General features: G+C 48.8%; 1 protein-coding gene across 8 annotated transcripts in view; it reads left to right on the top strand.

The window, feature by feature from the left end:
• The first annotated feature begins 1,857 nt into the window (after window positions 1-1,857).
• CHD4 (chromodomain helicase DNA binding protein 4) overlaps window positions 1,858-18,975 on the top strand; it is a 30,739-nt gene continuing 13,621 nt past the window's right edge. For 3 of the 8 annotated variants that reach the window (XM_070410799.1, XM_070410800.1, XM_070410802.1), the window contains exons 1-25: window positions 1,858-1,985; window positions 2,834-3,014; window positions 6,560-6,681; window positions 6,881-7,096; window positions 7,301-7,419; window positions 7,541-7,782; window positions 8,038-8,165; window positions 8,412-8,547; window positions 8,710-8,888; window positions 9,084-9,323; window positions 10,144-10,347; window positions 10,457-10,662; window positions 11,026-11,157; window positions 11,235-11,331; window positions 12,157-12,348; window positions 12,814-13,014; window positions 13,208-13,345; window positions 13,615-13,736; window positions 13,853-14,026; window positions 14,886-15,027; window positions 15,119-15,250; window positions 15,364-15,481; window positions 16,808-16,932; window positions 17,266-17,503; window positions 17,668-17,843. In XM_070410799.1, coding sequence (XP_070266900.1) covers window positions 2,915-3,014; window positions 6,560-6,681; window positions 6,881-7,096; window positions 7,301-7,419; window positions 7,541-7,782; window positions 8,038-8,165; window positions 8,412-8,547; window positions 8,710-8,888; window positions 9,084-9,323; window positions 10,144-10,347; window positions 10,457-10,662; window positions 11,026-11,157; window positions 11,235-11,331; window positions 12,157-12,348; window positions 12,814-13,014; window positions 13,208-13,345; window positions 13,615-13,736; window positions 13,853-14,026; window positions 14,886-15,027; window positions 15,119-15,250; window positions 15,364-15,481; window positions 16,808-16,932; window positions 17,266-17,503; window positions 17,668-17,843 — 3,879 coding nt within the window. In that variant the 5' untranslated portion in view covers window positions 1,858-1,985; window positions 2,834-2,914. The remainder of the gene's footprint in view (window positions 1,986-2,833; window positions 3,015-6,559; window positions 6,682-6,880; window positions 7,097-7,300; window positions 7,420-7,540; window positions 7,783-8,037; window positions 8,166-8,411; window positions 8,548-8,709; window positions 8,889-9,083; window positions 9,324-10,143; window positions 10,348-10,456; window positions 10,663-11,025; window positions 11,158-11,234; window positions 11,332-12,156; window positions 12,349-12,813; window positions 13,015-13,207; window positions 13,346-13,614; window positions 13,737-13,852; window positions 14,027-14,885; window positions 15,028-15,118; window positions 15,251-15,363; window positions 15,482-16,807; window positions 16,933-17,265; window positions 17,504-17,667; window positions 17,844-18,975) is intronic. The other 5 variants (XM_070410801.1, XM_070410806.1, XM_070410803.1 and 2 more) reach the window with 3 other exon arrangements.

Genomic DNA, 18,975 nt, shown 5'->3' on the forward strand with positions numbered 1-18,975 from the left:
AGAATCTAGCCTCTACAAGGACCACCAAGAACCTCTACTGGGATGTGACCTCCCTTGAGACTAGTTGGGATTTGTTTTATTCTTTGTAACAAGATACCTGGAACTAGCACTCAATTGTTCTCCCTTGACACCAGTTATTCTATCTGGTCTCATAGTTTATTTGGCTGTTTATGCTTCTTGGAAGGAGGTACCTGTGGTCCTTGAATTTCCCAGCTCTGTGTCTTGCTAGGTAACTCTGTCAACATCTCTTGAATGAGTGTGAGTAGCGATTGAGTAGCAGAGTAGGCCTTGACTCTTGGTGTGTATATAGAAGCATCCTCAGTTCACATCATGATAGGATGTTCACCCATGGGAGTGGCCTAGGGGTGTTAGTGACCTGGGGAGGTGGAGTTAGGTGGGGAGAGCACTGCTGGAATGTTGAGAAATAGTCTTTAGATGGGATTTTGGACTTCTTTGGGGATGCTTTGGGATGAATTAAACTTTATGTAAATAGCTCATCTGGTCAGTATGGTATTTGGTTGGCCTTACCCAAAACTTAAGTCCTGTACGTAAGTGTCTTGAGATATCTGAATTTTGGTGGGCTTGGATGGAGTTGATTCTCAGTTCCTGAGTGTCTGGAAATGAGGGGATAAGGGAAGCTAGGGTCTGTCCTAGACATCAAGAAGCTTTATTTATGCCAGGATACTACTCTGGGCCAGAAGGGGTGAAGGTGTGTACAAGCTGGGGCAGGGACGAGGTATTTGGGCAGCCTACTTCACCCTGGCTGCTGTAAGTGTTCGAAGACACTTTCAGCATCTGGAGATGGGGGAGGTATGAATATGAATATTATGGGATGCATGGCTGGGAAGGTATAGGGGTGGCGGAATGGAGATGAAGGATATGGGATGGGATGCATTATGGGTTGTGCTGGGAGTACTATGGTATATTTGGTTGACCACCAGCTCCCTGCAATTATTATGGGATGTCAGGGTACGGGTAGGGGAGTAAAAATTATGAGCTATCTTTCCAGTGTTAAAGGAAAGGAGGTTAGATGTCATCTGTAGGGTGACAGTAGGACGGGTAATGATTATGGGCTATCTCTTTGACAGGAGAGGAGTGGTTATTATGGGCTGTGGAGCTGGAGTGAGTGTGTAAAGGTTGAGGGTGGTGGTGTGAGGATCCCTAGCCTGCAGGGGTTGAGGGCAGCTCCAGGGGGTTGGTTATTATGGGATGTCAGTATAGAAAGTGGCAGACTGATTATTAAGGGGTGAGTGTGGGAGGAGGCCGAAGTGTCCGTTGTAGTGTGGGGGGGTGAGTGTCTGACTATTATGGGATATCAAATTGGGGTGGATGAAGAGTGGTTATTATGGGATGTGTGTGGGGGCTGGGGATGAATATTATGGGTTGTGAGGCTGAAGTGCTGGGCGGGTGCTTATTATGGGATGGCCATGGGGAGGGAAAGGTGACGGACGAATTATTATGGGATGCTAGCATTAGAGCCAACTGTGAAGAAGTTGGCAAAGAATGCCTATTATGGGATATCTGGGGGGTAAGGGTTAGTTGCAAAAGGTCTGTAATATTATCAGGTGTCAACAGCCTTGGTATATATGTGTATGGAGTATGTGTGTGTGTGGGGTGGTGGTGGTGGTGGTGTCCGAGTGTCTTATGGGATGGCCAGGAGGTGGGTGGTTGCCCCGGTGACACGCGCGCGCGCTCGAAGGGGGCGTGGCCAATGGTTGCCTGAGCGACGAGGGGGCGGGGGTTGCCCGGGAGACCTAGGGAGGAGGGTGGCGGTAGTGGAGGGGGGGTTGGAGTTGGTTGAGGTTATTATGGGCTGTCCGTGGGGGGGCGGGGCCTGTGCGGTGGGATTTCCCGGCCGGTGTTTCGGGCCCTTTAAGAGGCGACGCCGGAGCCGGAGCCATTTTCCCCCCTTCGGCCGCGGTGAGGAGGAGCCGGAGCGGGAGTGACACCAGGCCGGACCCTGCGAGACCTGCGGCGGCTCCGGGGTGAGGAGAGCGCGAGGTTCCCCAAGGGATGCCCCTTTTCAGCCGGCCAGCCCGAGGGTCATCGCCGGCTCCTCAGGCTCCCCCAGACCCGCGCACCGCCCCCTGCAAGGAGGACCCGACCCTTCCTCTGCCCCGGCTGCAGGGCGCCAACCTCCCCCCCTTCCTCCCCCCGCTCCAACCCGGACCGGAGTCTGGCTCCCCGCGACTCCCACCTCGGGCTGGTTCTCCCACAATGCCCGGCGTCCGCCCCCTGGCACTCTGCTCCCTTGCCCCCCGGCACACGTGGCCCGACCCCCGCCGGATGGGAGCCGGGCGCCCCCAGGTTCCTGCCGGCAGCCCCCCGGAGCGCCCGAGCCTCCACGCCCCCTCGTCCAGCCGCTGCCCGGGCGAACCCGAGTTGTCCCAGAGGGTAGCCTTCCGAGAGCTGCCCTGCCTGGGGACGGGCCCCTCCCCGGGCGCAGAGAGGGGCCCCCCACCCCCAAGTGACCTTGTGTCCCCGAGCGCTCCCCCGCCGGCCGCCTCCCCCGCCCGCGCCGCGGCCACTCGGACCCTCCTTCCCCTCCCCCGTCACCCCGCTCGGTCCAGCCCGGCTCCCCCCTCCCCACGCCTGCACCGCTCTGCTCTCGGGGGCGTCGCTGCCTCTCCCCGGGGGGGCTGCAGTGGGGGTGCCGGCCTGCGGGCCGCCCCCGGGGCGTGTGGAACTAAGTTCAGCCTGAGCGAGCCGGTGCCCCGCTCGGGTGGCCGAGGTGGGGGGGCCGGCGGGGCCGCTGGTGGGCGGAAGGAGCGGGCGGCGTGGGGGAGGGGGCCTGCGCGTCACCGACTGTTCTCTTCCCCCCTCCCCCGCACAGTGACTCGGGCCAGTGTCGAGGGCCCCGGGCCGCAGGCACGAGCAGCAGCTGGGCCGGTTCCCTGGCCGGGAGCGGAAGGGGATGGCGTCGGGCCTGGGCTCTCCGTCCCCCTGCTCCGCGGGCAGCGAAGAGGAGGATATGGATGCACTTTTGAACAACAGCCTGCCCCCACCCCACCCAGGTAAGTCTTCCCCAAGGGCCCCGGGCAGGAAGGAGGCATGTGGGCCCTCCCTAGTGATTCCGGTGAGACCGGGCTGAGTTTCTCTCTCTCTCTCCGTGCAGCCCGAGGTGTAGAGGGCACCCGAAGGGAGTGGCTCCCTTCTGCGGAGCTCTTGGGGGTGGGGGGAGCCATGTGCCTCCTGGGCCCCGAGGACAGAGATGCCAGCTTGCTGCACTGTCTGTCTTCGGGAATGCTCTGCAGTTCCCAGGTGAGGGAGCTCTCTGGGCCGGCAGGCATGACGGTGTGTGGGTTCTTGGAGGAATGCAGGTAGCTGGGGCCCCTGGAGGCGGCGTGGTGGCGGGGAGGGGGTTGAGGATGGCCTTTTGATGAGACCAGCTGGGCATCTCCGCTAGCTGGGATCCTGTGGTTGCTGCTGCTGTGGAAAGGAAAGAGGGAGTCGCTGGTTACTCTCTATCTGATTATTTTTAGCTTCTGATCAGTTACCAGTTTTCTGTGCTGTTTCAACTGTGCGAAGTTTGAAGTGCGCTCCTTAGCCGAGATGGAGAGAGAGCTCTGTGAGCCAGGCAGACTGCGGGAACGTTTGGAGCTGGGTGGGGGTGAGGGGGTGAGGGGCAGCATGTACCAGCCTGACCCACATACTAGGAAGTGTAAGAGAAGGGAGGTGACACTCTGGCCACCGTCCTCCAGGCAAATGGACATAATCCAGGCTTTCCCCCCCTAGAGATTTCTGTCTCTGCAGGTAGCCTGGGATTTGGGCTGATGGTGTGAAGTGTTTGTGTAGGTGTGTTGGGGGTTGTGCTGTCTGTATTTTGGGGTGGCTCCTTGAACTGGCCAAACCTGTATGGTTATAACCACCTTGCCTTATTGGAGTAGCCCTTGTCTATCCCCAGATGATGATTGATGTCATGCTTCTAAGCGGATGTCTCTCTGGTCTGTTTCTCTTTCAGAACCCCCAGCTAAGTCACCTGCTTGTTTCCTTGTTCTTTTTTTCTAGTTTAATTTTTTTTTCCTACATGCCATTTCTTCATACTCTCCACTTACATTTATTTATTTATTTTTCATTCTGGAGCCTGCTGGTCCTGTTTCTGTTTCCCATGGACCATCTTTCACTTCTGCCTCCTCTCTCCTCAGCTCTAGTGGCAAGTTGAGGTGGTCTGGGAGAGAGCTGTTTCTACATCTGGTATTTTCTGAGTTGGAAATCTTCACTTCCACCTGAGGCCACTTAGGAGAGTGGTCAGTCTTGTTACTGAGTCTTCAGCTGTTGGGATAAAAAACTTAGGCTTAGTCTCCTCACTGCAGGGCAGGGTGGCAGGTTTCTGTGCTATTGCCCAGGGTGGTGGTGGAGTGGTAGTCACGATTCCATCTTTTCTGTGAGGGGCCTGAGAAGTAGTGACATCCCGCCAGAGTAGAGCTGGTTGCACATCTTAGCTTCCCGTTGGCCCCTTGGTCTGGGGTTGCCCCCATGTTTATTGGGAGATGTGCGGGCTGCCCAGGTGAATTGTGCCCCAAGCTGTAGCATGACCCAGTTTTCCCACTTGCCACACCCATTCCTGCCCCTTTCCCAAATCCTCCTCTATATCTGAGCAGTTTGCTGCTGGCCACGCCAGTGTCAGCCCTTATCTGCCTGAGTAGTTTGGGGGTCTTACGTGGATTGGAAGGTGTCTCCTCTGCCTGCATGGGTTGTCCTTGTCTCCACTTGCAGCATTTATGGAGGCAGTGAAGAGGAAAACCCCAGGGGTGTAGCTGGTTGAATGGGGGGTGGGGACATAGGGATTGCTGAGAAGCCCTTGAAGAAAATGATTCTTTCTGGTGAGATCCTGACTGGTGTTCCCTTCCCAAGGGAATGGGAGGGGCTTTCTTGTGCCTGGCCTGATCCTGGGCTGAGTGGGGGGAGGCTGATGGTGCTTTGTCCAGCCTAATGTCTCATGTTCCCTAGTATCTGCCTTCTCAGGAAGGGTGGAGCCAGAGGCACTTTAGGGCTAGTTCTGAGGGTCAGTTGCTAAGAGCATGTGTAGGATTGAAGGAAGCATATTGTTGTCCACCACCATCTAGGGACTGTCCTTTTTTCTTGGTGAGGACATGACTCCCAAATATTGGATAGGTGGCAAGAGGTGCCCTGGACTCGGGGTGGGGGTGATGAGGAAACTGAGTTTCAGAGACTTCTTGTGGGCTCCCCTGCCGCATGGTCAGTCATTTGGGTATCAGAAACTGAGGAGAAGGTTGTATGCTCTGACCACAGTTCCACTGAACCTTTATTAAATCTTTGCTCTGATGATTGAAAAAATAGTTAGGATTGAGGGAGTAACCCAGTCCCTCTCATAGTATTACCTTCATGCTTGTCTTGGGTTTCTTTGACTTGGATGTTAGGGTAGCCGCTTGAGAACTGTGTCATCCCAGAGGAGTTGTTAGGAGAGGTGGCATTTTGACCAGGTAATAATTTGGGAAGTCTTCCATCCGGGTAGTCTTTCCTCAGCTACCTCTCTCAACCCATCCCCCTCCCCTGCCACTTCCTGTCTGTCCTATGTTGGCAGCTGGGTGCCCTGGCTGGCTTCTGCGGTCAGGAGCCATTTTCCCTCTCCTCAGTGGGTGAGGCACTCCCTCCTTCTCTCCACTCCCTTCTCGACTACCCCCCTCCTTGGGCGGGGGTGGCTTGGGAAGAAGGAGAAAGAGGAGGGAGGAGGGAAGAGGGAGCTGGTGTGCTGGTTTGAATGTCTGTTACAAAGGAAGCTGCCTCCTGGCCTTCTCCTCCCCCTCTGTGCCCCTTCCCACCTATCCCTGCCCAGGAGCTCTCTGTATTACCCAAGGCTTTGTGTGTGCTCCCAGCCAGGGGAGGAGGTGGAGCCAGATGGGAGGAGGATGGGGGTGGGGGGAGGAGATGGTGACAGCTGGGCTGATTTGGGCCCCTGGGGAGAAGAGACTACTGACCCAGGAGAAGCTGGGAATAGTAGAGCTGGAGATGGGAAAAGGAAATTATATTTGGGATTGGGCTGGCAACAGAACCTGGGACTTGGAGGTTCTGGTTGTTTTGATCTGGGATGACCCAAAAGGATGGTTGAAAGGTGTGGTTTCTGGGACCCCTGAACTGATACTGTTCTGGGAATGTGGTGAGATATATGGATTAGTTTTTGCCATCTGGGTAGGATCTTTCATTCTCATTCCCTGATTTATAGAGTACTTGGTAGGCAGTTACAGGAGGGCTAGACCTATTTGTATTATTTGGTTAACTCTAAGCAGATTGATTTAACTGCATTGAAGATAAGCATATAGAAGACTCCTGTTAGGAATAGGGAGAGGAGGCAGGGGTCTGGACAGCTGCCCAAGGTGGGTCTGGTCTGGCCTGGCAGGCCTATTTCGGGTCTATCCAGCTCTCTCTTTGTCTGTTTTTTTGTCCTGAGTCTCAGCTTCCTTCTGTGGGGTGTATAGCAGTCTCTTCAGTGGAATCTGGGACAAGAGTTGGGGGAATAATGTCTAAAGCCTCTGGATTAGGCGCTAACCTTTGCTATTGATCTTTTCCTTACCTTCCTCTCTTTGCCAAATACATGTAGAAAACGAAGAGGACCCAGAAGAGGATTTGTCAGAAGCAGAGACTCCAAAGCTCAAGAAGAAGAAGAAACCTAAGAAACCTCGGGACCCTAAAATCCCTAAGAGCAAGCGCCAAAAAAAGGAGGTGAGTGGGTGACTGGATGTGATGGGGGAATAAGAGGAAGAAGGGAGGAGCTCTGAAGAGGGTTGAAGGGCAGGGGCATCTGTTACTTCCTCTGGAGTGCAGGCCACAGGTCCTGGGGACAAGCCTTAGGGCAATCCTGAGGTCAGCATGTGTGTAGCGTGTGTGTGTCTGTCTCCCTCTCCTCCCTTCCCTGCTCCAGCGTTTGCTCTTATGCCGGCAGCTGGGGGACAGCTCTGGGGAGGGGCCAGAGTTTGTGGAGGAGGAGGAAGAGGTGGCTCTGCGCTCAGACAGTGAGGGCAGCGACTATACCCCTGGCAAGAAGAAGAAAAAGAAGCTTGGACCCAAGAAAGAAAAAAAAAGCAAATCCAAGCGGAAGGAGGAAGAGGAGGAGGATGACGATGATGATGATTCAAAGGTACCTTGACCTCCATCCTCAGTACTGTTTGTCCTTTGTTTCCCAAAGGACATTTTCTGCCCATTAGAACGTTTTCTCCCCACCTATTTCTAAAGATTTCCTCTTAGCTCTCTTACTCTGGTCTTGCAAACCTTAGTTTCAACCCAGTTCCCTTAGCAGGTGTAGGCATTAGGAGTCAGGTCTTTGACTTTGCTCTCTCTGCAGGAGCCTAAATCATCTGCTCAGCTTCTGGAAGACTGGGGCATGGAAGACATTGACCATGTATTCTCCGAGGAGGATTATCGCACCCTCACCAACTATAAGGCCTTCAGCCAGTTTGTCCGGTAAACAGGAGGGTCGGGGGCAAGGGAAGGAGAGGGTGTCTATAATCTCTTCTCACTTCTCTTTCCCTCTCTTACTACTAAATTTTGCCCTGTTTTCTGTTCTCATTCATTTCTCCACCAGACCTCTCATTGCTGCCAAAAACCCCAAGATTGCTGTCTCCAAGATGATGATGGTTTTGGGTGCGAAGTGGCGGGAATTCAGCACCAACAACCCCTTCAAAGGCAGTTCTGGGGCTTCAGTGGCAGCAGCAGCAGCTGCAGCAGTGGCTGTGGTGGAGAGCATGGTGACTGCTACTGAAGTTGTACCACCTCCTCCCCCGGTGGAGGTGCCTATCCGCAAGGCCAAGACCAAGGAGGGCAAAGGTAAAGTGGGACTTGTGGGTGGGCGACTAGTGTGGGCTTAGGGTTGGCGAAGACAGACAAAATATGGAAATGCTATTCTGTCAGCCCAAAGATAGACAATAAGAGGGAGGAATTACTTTTGGATTTAGGAGGGAAATTTGGGAAGCTGAACATGGGGAAGCCAGCTTAGATGGAGAACATTTTATTTTCCTCATCTTCTGCCCTGTGATGTGTATTTGGATTGTATCATCTTACTTTGCTCTCTCCTGATTTTAGGTCCCAATGCTCGGAGGAAGCCCAAAGGCAGTCCTCGGATACCTGATGCCAAGAAGCCTAAACCCAAAAAAGTGGCTCCCCTGAAAATCAAGCTGGGAGGTTTTGGTTCTAAGCGTAAGAGATCCTCGGTGAGAGCCCAGCCCATCCTTTTGGTTGAGGGTGCCATATCTAATAGGGAGGATGTTACCTTAGATCAGGATATAGCCTATGCAGTAGGCGCATAGGATGTAGGGCGTTGGCCACCGAACAGGTGACTAGGTTCCATGTACAATCCTTGCTGGGATTCTAGTACCCCTAGTAAGAGAGGCTGTCCTTTTCTACCTCTCTTTCCCCTTGGGTTGAACCTCTAACCTTATTCCCTTTTATTCTTCCAGAGTGAGGATGACGACTTAGATGTAGAATCTGACTTCGATGATGCCAGTATCAACAGCTATTCTGTTTCTGATGGTTCCACCAGCCGTAGTAGCCGCAGCCGCAAGAAACTTCGAACTACTAAAAAGAAAAAGAAAGGTGTGTTTCTTTTCTGAATCTATATGTGATTTGATGGGGAGGGAATGACCGGGGAAGAATCTCCCTAAGGAGATAGGGGTGGGTTAGTTTTAGGGTAGGGGGTGGGGGGAGGGGGGAGGTAGTTTTTTTCTAATAATTGGGCTTTCCCTCTTCCTTGCCCAGGCGAGGAGGAGGTGACTGCTATGGATGGTTATGAGACAGACCACCAGGACTATTGCGAGGTGTGCCAGCAAGGCGGCGAGATCATCCTGTGTGATACCTGTCCCCGAGCTTACCACATGGTGTGCCTGGATCCGGATATGGAGAAGGCTCCGGAGGGCAAGTGGAGCTGCCCACACTGTGTGAGTACCTGGCCACTGTGGCCCTTTGGGACCCTCGAGGGAAAGGGTGGGATGGATAAAGCTTTTTTGGGCCTTGGTGGGAGTAATGGTGGTGTTGCTGGTGTGGGCTTTGGGAAGCATTTGATGGAATGAGATGTGGTTCAGCCTTGGGTGGGGGGGGTGGCAATAATCTGACTCTGTTTTTCTTTACTGCAGGAGAAGGAAGGCATCCAGTGGGAGGCTAAAGAGGATAATTCGGAGGGTGAGGAGATCCTGGAAGAAGTTGGGGGAGACCCTGAAGAGGAGGATGACCACCATATGGAATTCTGCCGGGTCTGCAAGGATGGTGGGGAACTGCTCTGCTGTGACACCTGTCCTTCTTCCTACCATATCCATTGCCTCAACCCCCCCCTTCCAGAGATCCCCAATGGCGAGTGGCTCTGTCCCCGTTGCACGGTGAGTGACTGACCCCAGCCAGGGTGAAGGATGTGGGGAGGGTTTTACAAACCCTTCTGTGTGTAGGCATCGTGAGGCTGAGGTGCAGTAGAGGTTGTTGGAGAACTGTAAACCTTTTAGCCCTGAGACAGGCGTTTTCCTTCCTCATGTAGTTTTGGGAAAAGGTATGACTGACTAACTTTGAACAGAGGAATTGATGGTTTGTCAGCTCTCTTGAGGGGGATGGTGCAGTGTTCTAGTCTAGACCATCCTGGTTTTGCCACTTACTCAGCCTTGGGGTCATGGTAGTTTAAAATGGTTTAAAAGGGTCACTTATTGCTTTGGATTGCTTCAGAGGAATTCTGGGCTGTAGGTTCTGTGGATTTTCTGTTTCCTCGTTCTGGGTTATTGCTTTTTTTTTTCCCCCTTTTTATTTTAGAGAGAGAGAAAGAAAAAAACAACAACAGCCCACACATTGATTTGTTGTTTCACTTATTTATGCACTCATTTGGTTGATCCTTATGTACCATGGCTGGGGATCAAACCCACAACCTTGGCAAATTGGGACGATGCTCTAGCCAACTACACTACCCGGCCAGGTTATTGTTGAAGTCTAGCTATTAGCTCTGTTAAGCAGGGAGTAGTGATCATGTCACACAAGTCCTGGGCAAAGTCCAGAAGTGAAGAGGGATTTCTATTATTCTCCCCCTAGAAGAGTCCTTGGATTAGATCTTATTTGCAATGAGATTTTAATAATTCTTGGATAAGGTTGAGGCTGTGGGCTATACTATCTCCTCCCCATGGTAATGATTTGGTGTTGGATCATCTCTTTTTCTTTCAGTGTCCAGCTCTTAAGGGCAAAGTCCAGAAGATCCTAATCTGGAAGTGGGGTCAGCCACCATCTCCCACACCAGTGCCTCGGCCTCCAGATGCGGATCCCAATACTCCCTCCCCTAAGCCCTTGGAGGGGCGCCCAGAGCGACAGTTCTTTGTGAAATGGCAAGGCATGTCTTATTGGCACTGCTCCTGGGTGTCTGAACTGCAGGTAAACCCGGATAGGCCAGAGATGTGGGGGTTACAACAAAAAGGGTCTCGAGAACAGTCTTGTGGGTAGGAGTGACTACAGCTCCTTGGTGACCTCTTTCTGCTTGCAGTTGGAGCTGCACTGTCAAGTGATGTTCCGAAACTATCAGCGGAAGAATGATATGGACGAGCCACCTTCTGGGGATTTTGGTGGTGATGAAGAGAAGAGCCGAAAGCGAAAGAACAAGGACCCTAAATTTGCAGAGATGGAGGAACGCTTCTATCGCTATGGGATAAAACCTGAGTGGATGATGATCCACCGAATTCTCAACCACAGGTACCAGTGGAGCTGGGCCAGACTGTGGTTGTCGGGCATATGCAAGGATAGGCAGCATATCCACTGGGAGATTGCTGCCAAAGGTATTATGAAAACGGACATCACCAGTAACTTACACTTGGAAGAGATGCCCATTCTATTGTTACTAACTGACTGAATCCTGGTATTTGAGCCATAGGAGACTATATATTAGAGATAATTTTTGGTCCAAAGACTGGTATAGTAGAGGCTCTGAATATATATCTGGCCCACCTCCAGGTCTGGTTGGAACATATGTTATTGGCAGTTTTTGAGAGGAAGGCTGACGTAAGAGGAGAGGAGGTAGCCTTCTGGCTCTGAGGATTTCTCTCCTTAACCTTGCAGTGTGGACAAGAAGGGCCATGTCCACTACTTGATCAAGTGGCGGGACTTGCCTTATGACCAGGCATCCTGGGAGAGTGAGGATGTGGAGATACAGGACTATGACTTGTTCAAGCAGAGCTATTGGAATCACAGGTGAGTCACTTTGGTGTGGAGTAGAGTTGCTTCTTGTTGAGGACCCTAGACAGTGGTGTGATGTCTGTCTTTTTCAGGGAGTTAATGAGGGGCGAAGAAGGGCGACCAGGCAAGAAGCTCAAGAAGGTGAAGCTGAGGAAGTTGGAGCGGCCGCCTGAGACTCCAACAGTCGATGTGAGTTGGGGCAGAAGCGGGAGGACACAGGTTACCGGGTAGGACAATGTATCTGTGTGCTCCGATCTAGTGATGGTGCAAGTAGTAAGTTTATAGCTGAGAATGCTTCATGAAGTCTGTTTGCAAATCTTTTCGTTGTCAGAAAAATAAAAGCATAGGAGGTAGTGGTATTTTTGTTTTGTTTTAATTGATTTTTAGAGAGAGAGAAAAACACATTGTTTTTTCTACTTATTAATGCATTCATTGGTTATTTCTTGTACCCTGACTGGAGATGGAACCTGCAACCTTTGTGTATTGGGACAATGCTCTCATCAACTCAGCTACCTGGCTAGGGCCAGGAGGTGGTGTTTTAAATGACTGAGGAAGTGTTATGGGGGTGGGGGTGGGGATGGGTTGATCATACAACCAAGCTTTTATGAAACATTGGAACCTGGGTCTTCTGATCTTTAATTCATGGCTTATTTCCTCTGGTGTGTGTCTGTGTGAGATGTGAGGACGATTAAGGTTAAAAAGATGAATCTTGGGGGCAGCAGTGGGGATGGGGACATAGGATTATCTGGTGGATCCTGACTGCAGAATTAATGTATTGCTAGGGAGGCTATGATATGTCTTTTCTCAAAGATCTGTGGGATCCCAAGACCTTCATCTGCCTGATAGGTTGTTATCAAACACAAAGTTACAATAATTCATGAGGATCTTTTTCTCCACAATTTTTTGTGGCTCCCCCAAGGAGGATATAGTGAAAATGTGTGAGCAGGAGGCAGCTCTGTTATGAAAGCAAGGGAATCCCTTGCTAGCTCTCGACTTCTTTATTTCATCCTTCAGCCAACAGTGAAGTATGAGCGACAGCCAGAGTACCTGGATGCCACAGGTGGAACCCTGCACCCGTATCAAATGGAGGGCTTGAATTGGTTGCGCTTCTCCTGGGCTCAGGGCACAGATACCATCTTGGCTGATGAGATGGGCCTTGGGAAAACTGTCCAGACAGCAGTCTTCCTGTATTCTCTCTACAAGGAGGTAGGAAAGCTGGGCCTATTATTTCTTTGTGGGGGTATTTTGTGTTCATGGTCTTCTCTTAAACTCTGGGGAGAGAGAAGAAGAAAAAAATGATTGCTAACCTTGAATGACAGTAAGATAAGACACATGTACACAGAGAAATATTTGGGGGCATGGAGCCATAGGTAGGATTAGTGGTGGGTACATAGAGCCTCTATGGATTTGTGTTGAGATCAGCGGAACTGTGGGTGGAATTAGTATAGAAAGACTTAATGGAAGAGGTAAGGTTTTGCGTTCTCTATAATGGTGGGTATGACCTTGTGGAAAGGAGTGGGCAGAGCGTTTTCATACATAGAGAAGGTCAGGGTAGGAATAGGTGTATGCCAATACTTGGATAGTTTCTGGGGCTTGGGGTAGAGGTGGGCTCTGGGGTTGTAGTGGAATGGGCCCTTTGTCCTTACTCTGTTCTTCGTTTCTTCCTCAAAGGGTCATTCCAAAGGCCCCTTCCTAGTGAGTGCCCCTCTTTCTACCATCATCAACTGGGAGCGGGAGTTTGAAATGTGGGCTCCAGATATGTATGTGGTGACTTATGTGGGCGACAAAGACAGCCGGGCCATCATCCGAGAAAATGAGTTCTCTTTTGAAGACAACGCCATTCGTGGTGGCAAGAAGGCCTCTCGCATGAAGGTATCTCAGTGGAAGGGAGATCACTCTCAAGGGGGAGTTGTTGTTACGGGCTTTGTTTGCCTCCTTGTGACCGGGTTCCTGGGATGAGGTGAAAAAGAATACAGCTGGAAGGAGGGAAAAGCCCCATAAGTCCCTTGGGTTTGCTGATGCTGGAAAAATTGAACATTAGTAACCAGGTTGCCGTCTTGTGCAGAAAGAGGCATCTGTGAAGTTCCATGTGCTGTTGACGTCCTATGAGTTGATCACCATTGACATGGCTATCTTGGGCTCTATTGACTGGGCCTGCCTCATTGTGGATGAAGCCCATCGGCTCAAGAACAATCAGTCTAAGGTGAGGGGGAAGGGAGGGAGATTATGGCCTCCAATGTTAGTTTTTAATACCATCTACTCATAAGGGGAGACCTAGGAGGAGAGGAAAGGGAAAAACGGTCTTTGCTTTTCTTCCTTACTGATACCCCTTGGTGGCCAGGCCTTAAAAGAGAGGTGGAGTTGGGGGTAGGAAACCAAAGTATTGGTCAGTGAAACAGCTTGGGAGTTCTGCAGAGATAAACTGGAGCCCTCATTTCATTGAGTTTCACCTCTCTCCATCTGCTTCACCAGTTCTTCCGGGTCTTAAATGGTTACTCACTCCAGCATAAGCTGCTGCTGACTGGGACTCCATTACAAAACAATCTGGAAGAGCTGTTTCATCTGCTCAACTTTCTCACCCCTGAGAGGTTCCAGTAAGTGTGTGTTAATGTATAATCGACTCAATTCTGCTTCTGCTCTTCCTGTTGTCCATTTCTTATATCGCTTTCCTTCTCCCTCTCCAACAATGTTTTCCTTTCTCTTTTTGAAGCAATTTGGAAGGCTTCTTGGAGGAGTTTGCTGACATTGCCAAGGAGGATCAGATTAAAAAACTGCATGACATGCTGGGGCCTCACATGTTGCGGCGGCTCAAAGCTGATGTGTTCAAGAATATGCCATCTAAGACAGAGCTGATTGTGCGTGTGGAACTGAGCCCTATGCAAAAGTGAGTCAGAAGGAACGAAATATTGACTCCATTTTGCAAATACTGTTAGACATCAGCCCGGCTATAAAGTGTTTCTTTCTTTCTTTCTTTTTTTTAAAAATATATTTTATTTATTTCAGAGAGGAAGGGGGAGGGAGAGAGAGGTGAAACATCAATGATGAGAGAGAACCACCGATAGGCTGCCTCCTGCACGCCCCCAAGTGGGGATCGAGTCTGAAACCTGAGCATGTGCCTTGACGGGGAATTGAACCGGGGAATCAAACCATGACCTGGTTCATAGGTCGATGCTCAACCACTGAGCCACACTGGCTGGGTTGCAGAGTGTTTCTTATTCCTCACCACACTCTGCTTCAAGGCATCTGGTGACAGGTGTAAGCAAGGCCTAAAGACATCTAATGCCAGGCAGCTGGAGTTCTTGGTTCTTTTTATTGTTTTTTTCTCTTGGTTCTTATGTAGTTAATTATATCTTACCTTATTTATTTATTTATTAAAATACATTTTATTGATTTTTTACAGAGAGGAAGGGAGAGGGATAGAGAGCTAGAAACATTGATGAGAGAGAAACATCGATCAGCTGCCTCCTGCACATGTCCTACCGGGAATGTGCCCGCAACCAAGGTACATGCCCTTGACCGGAATCGAACCTGGGACCCCTCAGTCCGCAGGCCGACGCTCTATCCACTGAGCCAAACCGGTGCTGGCTATCTTACCTTATTTAAAATGATGGTGGTGGTAGTGCTTGTTAGGTTTCCTTAGACCCAAAGTGAGATATATTGGAAGGAAGATCTCAGATCGTAGGACTGCATTTTGAGGCACGTGAAGACTTGAGCTGACTTATCTTCCTCCCTTGCCCATGCAGGAAATACTACAAGTACATCCTCACTCGAAATTTTGAAGCACTCAATGCTCGAGGTGGTGGCAACCAGGTCTCTCTGCTGAATGTGGTGATGGATCTTAAGAAGTGCTGCAACCACCCATATCTCTTTCCCGTGGCTGCAATGGTATGTTGTGCCACTCTTGTTCTTCCCTGGGTTGGAACTGCTCTGTTGGGCTTTCTTTCAATGTTTTTTTCTTCTTTGCTTCTCTCCTCAGGAAGCCCCTAAGATGCCTAATGGCATGTATGATGGCAGTGCCCTAATCAGAGCATCTGGGAAATTATTGCTTCTACAGAAGATGCTCAAGAACCTTAAGGAGGGTGGGCACCGTGTACTCATCTTCTCCCAGGTATTATGTGGATTGAGCTGGGACCTTTAAGAGATAGCAGTAAACACCCTCAGTGACATGAGGGAAAGAATTTTCATCTGACTTTTCCATAATTAAACTTGCTCCTTTTCCAGATGACCAAGATGCTGGACCTGCTAGAGGATTTTTTGGAACATGAAGGTTATAAATATGAACGTATTGATGGTGGAATCACTGGGAACATGCGTCAAGAGGCCATTGACCGCTTCAACGGTATGTGGGAAGGAGTGGCATAGTTCTAGGCATCCTCATTCACTGTGTCTTTGGGCCAGTCACTTGCTCTTCTTGTGCATGTGCTTTTCTGTATAGTTCTTCTGGGTCTTTGTCAATTCATATGAAAAATAAAGTTTTAAAAATGTTTTGATTGGAAGAGTGTATTGGACTATTCCTAGGAAGTTTTTTTCTTTGAAGTCTTCATTCTTTCTCTGGAAAGAACATTTTCTTTAGTCGTCCTCATTTTATCTTGAGGCCCAGGATGGACCAGGATTTATCCAAGCACTTATCACAAGTTAGTAGCAGACCTGTCTCAGTAGCTACCACTTCTTTTTATTTTATTGTGTTTTTTAAATTCTCATCTGAGGACATACTTAGAGGAAAGAGGGGGGGTAGGGGCGGGGAGACATTGATCTGAGAGAGAAACATTCCATACACTTTTTGACTGGGCTTCAGACCTGAAACCCAGCTATGTGCCCTGACCGGGACTTGAACCAGCAACCTTTTGGTGCACGGGATGGCACTCAACCGACTGAGCTACTTTATCTGGGCACTACCTCTTCTTTTAAAAAAAATAATGTTAGACTTAACAAAAAGTTTCAAAAATAGTACAGAGAGTTCATGTATACTCTTCACCATGCTTCTCTTAATAACAAGTTATATAACCACAGTACAATTCTCAAAATCAGAAAATTAGCACTGGTATTATATTGTTAAATAAACTATAGACTCTAACTGAAATGTTACCAGTTTCCCCCCTAATGTCCTTTTAGTATTTCAGGATCCAAGCCCAGAGCCGACATTGATTAAGTTGTTGATTCTTTTCCTGTATGTGACAGTTCTTCATTCTTTCCTTTTCTTTCATGACATTGATACTTTTGATGATTACTGGTCAGCTATTTGTGGAATGTCAGTTTTTTCATGATTAGATTGAGATGAGGCATGTTGGGCAAGAATACTAAGAAGCGATGCTGTGTCCTTTTCAATGCGTCATATTGAGGGGGAGGACGTGATGTGAATGTCTCATTGTTGGTGATGGTAACTTTGACCACTTGTTCAGGTGGTGTCTGCTGAGTTTCTCCACTGTAAAGTTACTTTTCTCCCCATTGTAGTTGATAAATATCTTGAGAGGTGTTTGAGACTATGGTGATATCCTGTTTCTCCTTAAACTTTCATACTGATTTTAGTATCCATCGGTGGACCTTGCTTACAATGATTATTTCTGTGGTGTTGGCTCATGAGGTTTTATATTTCTGAAATTCCTTCTACATTTGTTAATTGGAATTCAGTAGACACTTCTAATGATATTTTTGGTTTTTTTCTTAGCACCGGGTGCTCAACAGTTCTGCTTCTTGCTTTCCACTCGAGCTGGGGGCCTTGGAATAAATTTGGCCACTGCTGACACAGTCATTATCTATGACTCTGACTGGAACCCCCATAATGACATTCAGGTGAGCAGAGGTAGCAGCATTGGTATACAGTAATTTACCAGAAGTGAGGGCTCCACCATCTGGAATTAGTTGTTTTCAGGGGAAAACAATAGATTCTTTTTATGTCTTTTACTGAATTGTAAGCCAGAAATTTTGGGTTATCTGTGGTTCTATTTTGGGTAACATGATAGAGGGTGATGTCGGGGGACAGTGGTGTAAAAGGAAGTTCTGTATGAAGGCAAGCTGCAGCTCCTGCCTAGTGCTAGATTTTGCTTATGTGGAACTCTCGGCGAGAGTGAAAGCAGGAAAGTGTGGTTACTTCAATTTCTGGCTTCATTCTGTGCCCTACTCCAGGCCTTTAGCAGAGCTCACCGTATTGGGCAAAATAAGAAGGTGATGATCTATCGGTTTGTGACCCGTGCGTCAGTGGAGGAGCGTATCACGCAGGTGGCTAAAAAGAAGATGATGCTGACGCATCTAGTGGTTCGGCCTGGGCTGGGCTCCAAGACTGGATCCATGTCCAAACAGGAGCTTGATGACATCCTCAAGTTTGGCACTGAGGAATTATTCAAGGATGAAGCCACAGATGGAGGTGAGCTAGTCAGGAACTTGTTTTGGTTTGGGGCTTGGCCTCTCTAAAGTGTATATTTGATACTTAGGGTCCTGGGACTTGGACCTAGGGTCCTGTGGAACTTGCTTTTTCTGCTGCAGCTGCTGAAGCTGACTTTGGGCATATGGACCCTTGATTCTTTATAGGAGGAGACAACAAAGAAGGAGAGGATAGCAGTGTTATCCACTATGATGATAAGGCCATTGAACGACTGCTGGACCGTAACCAGGATGAGACTGAAGACACAGAATTGCAGGGCATGAATGAATATTTGAGCTCATTCAAAGTGGCCCAGTATGTAGTGCGGGAAGAAGAAATGGGGGTGAGTATGAGTCCAAGGCATTGCTTGGCTTGGTGGTTGATCCAAAATTGGAACTGAGACCAGGATGGTATTTGAAACAGGAAGAAAATATCTGTAGGCAAATTAGTACATTGATGAGTTGAATATATGTCTTCTTTTGAAAATCAATACTATAACATGATTAATCACATTTTTATTTTTGCTGTGGCTGTCAGGAAACCCACAGTTTTCACACTCAATGCAATTATATTAGTTCTTTATCAGAATCTCATTTTCTCTTAGGTATTTTGTTAATCCTACAAGTAAACTTTTGTTTGCTTTTTTTTTTAATCTTCACCTAAGACAGTGATGGCAAACCTATGACACGCATGTCAGAGGTGACATGCGAACTCATTTTTTTGGTTGATTTTTCTTTGTTAAATGGCATTTAAATATATAAAATATCAAAATTGTAAGTCTTTGTTTTACTATGGTTGCAAATATCAAAAAATTTCTATATGTGACATGGCACCAGAGTTAAGTTAGGGTTTTTCAAAATGCTGACACACCGAGCTCAAAAGGTTCGCTATCACTGACCTAAGAATATTTTTCCCATTGACTTTTTAATTTTTTTAGAGAGGGGGGAGAGAAAGAGGAAGGGAGGGGGGTAGAGAGAGGTGAGAGACATCGATTGGTTGCCTTCCACACATGGGCAAGGGTGAGGGTGAACCTTCAACCTAAGTATGTGGAGGTATGTGCCCTTTACTGGGAATCAAACCTTGGACCCTTCATCTGCTGGCTGATGCTCTAACCATTGAGCCAAACTGACCAGGGCTTGTTTGCTCTTTTTAAGTCTATTTGGAGAAAAGACAGGAAATAGATACATACCTAGACAGCCTGTCTCTCTGTGCCTTTTAAAACATTAGAATTGTTGTTTTCCCTTTTTTCTACTTCCCTTCCTTTTCTTTGTCTTTTTAGGTAAAAAAGAAAACAAAAAACAGAAAAATACTAAAACAGTAATAAAATGTGTAGCATCTGTAATAATTTATTCTCCCAAATGATGTTGGGTGTAAAATGAAAAAAAAAATTTGCCTTCTCCATTGGTCCTCTTTAAACCACTCAGCTCAGGGTTCTTTGAATTGACATAGGTTACTGTGGTCTTTACCATTTTTTC

The sequence above is a fragment of the Myotis yumanensis genome, unplaced genomic scaffold (genome assembly GCF_028538775.1).
Source record: "Myotis yumanensis isolate MYYU_CA2020_CCGP unplaced genomic scaffold, mMyoYum1.0.hap1 SCAF_3, whole genome shotgun sequence".
In the NCBI taxonomy this organism is placed as follows: domain Eukaryota; kingdom Metazoa; phylum Chordata; class Mammalia; order Chiroptera; family Vespertilionidae; genus Myotis; species Myotis yumanensis.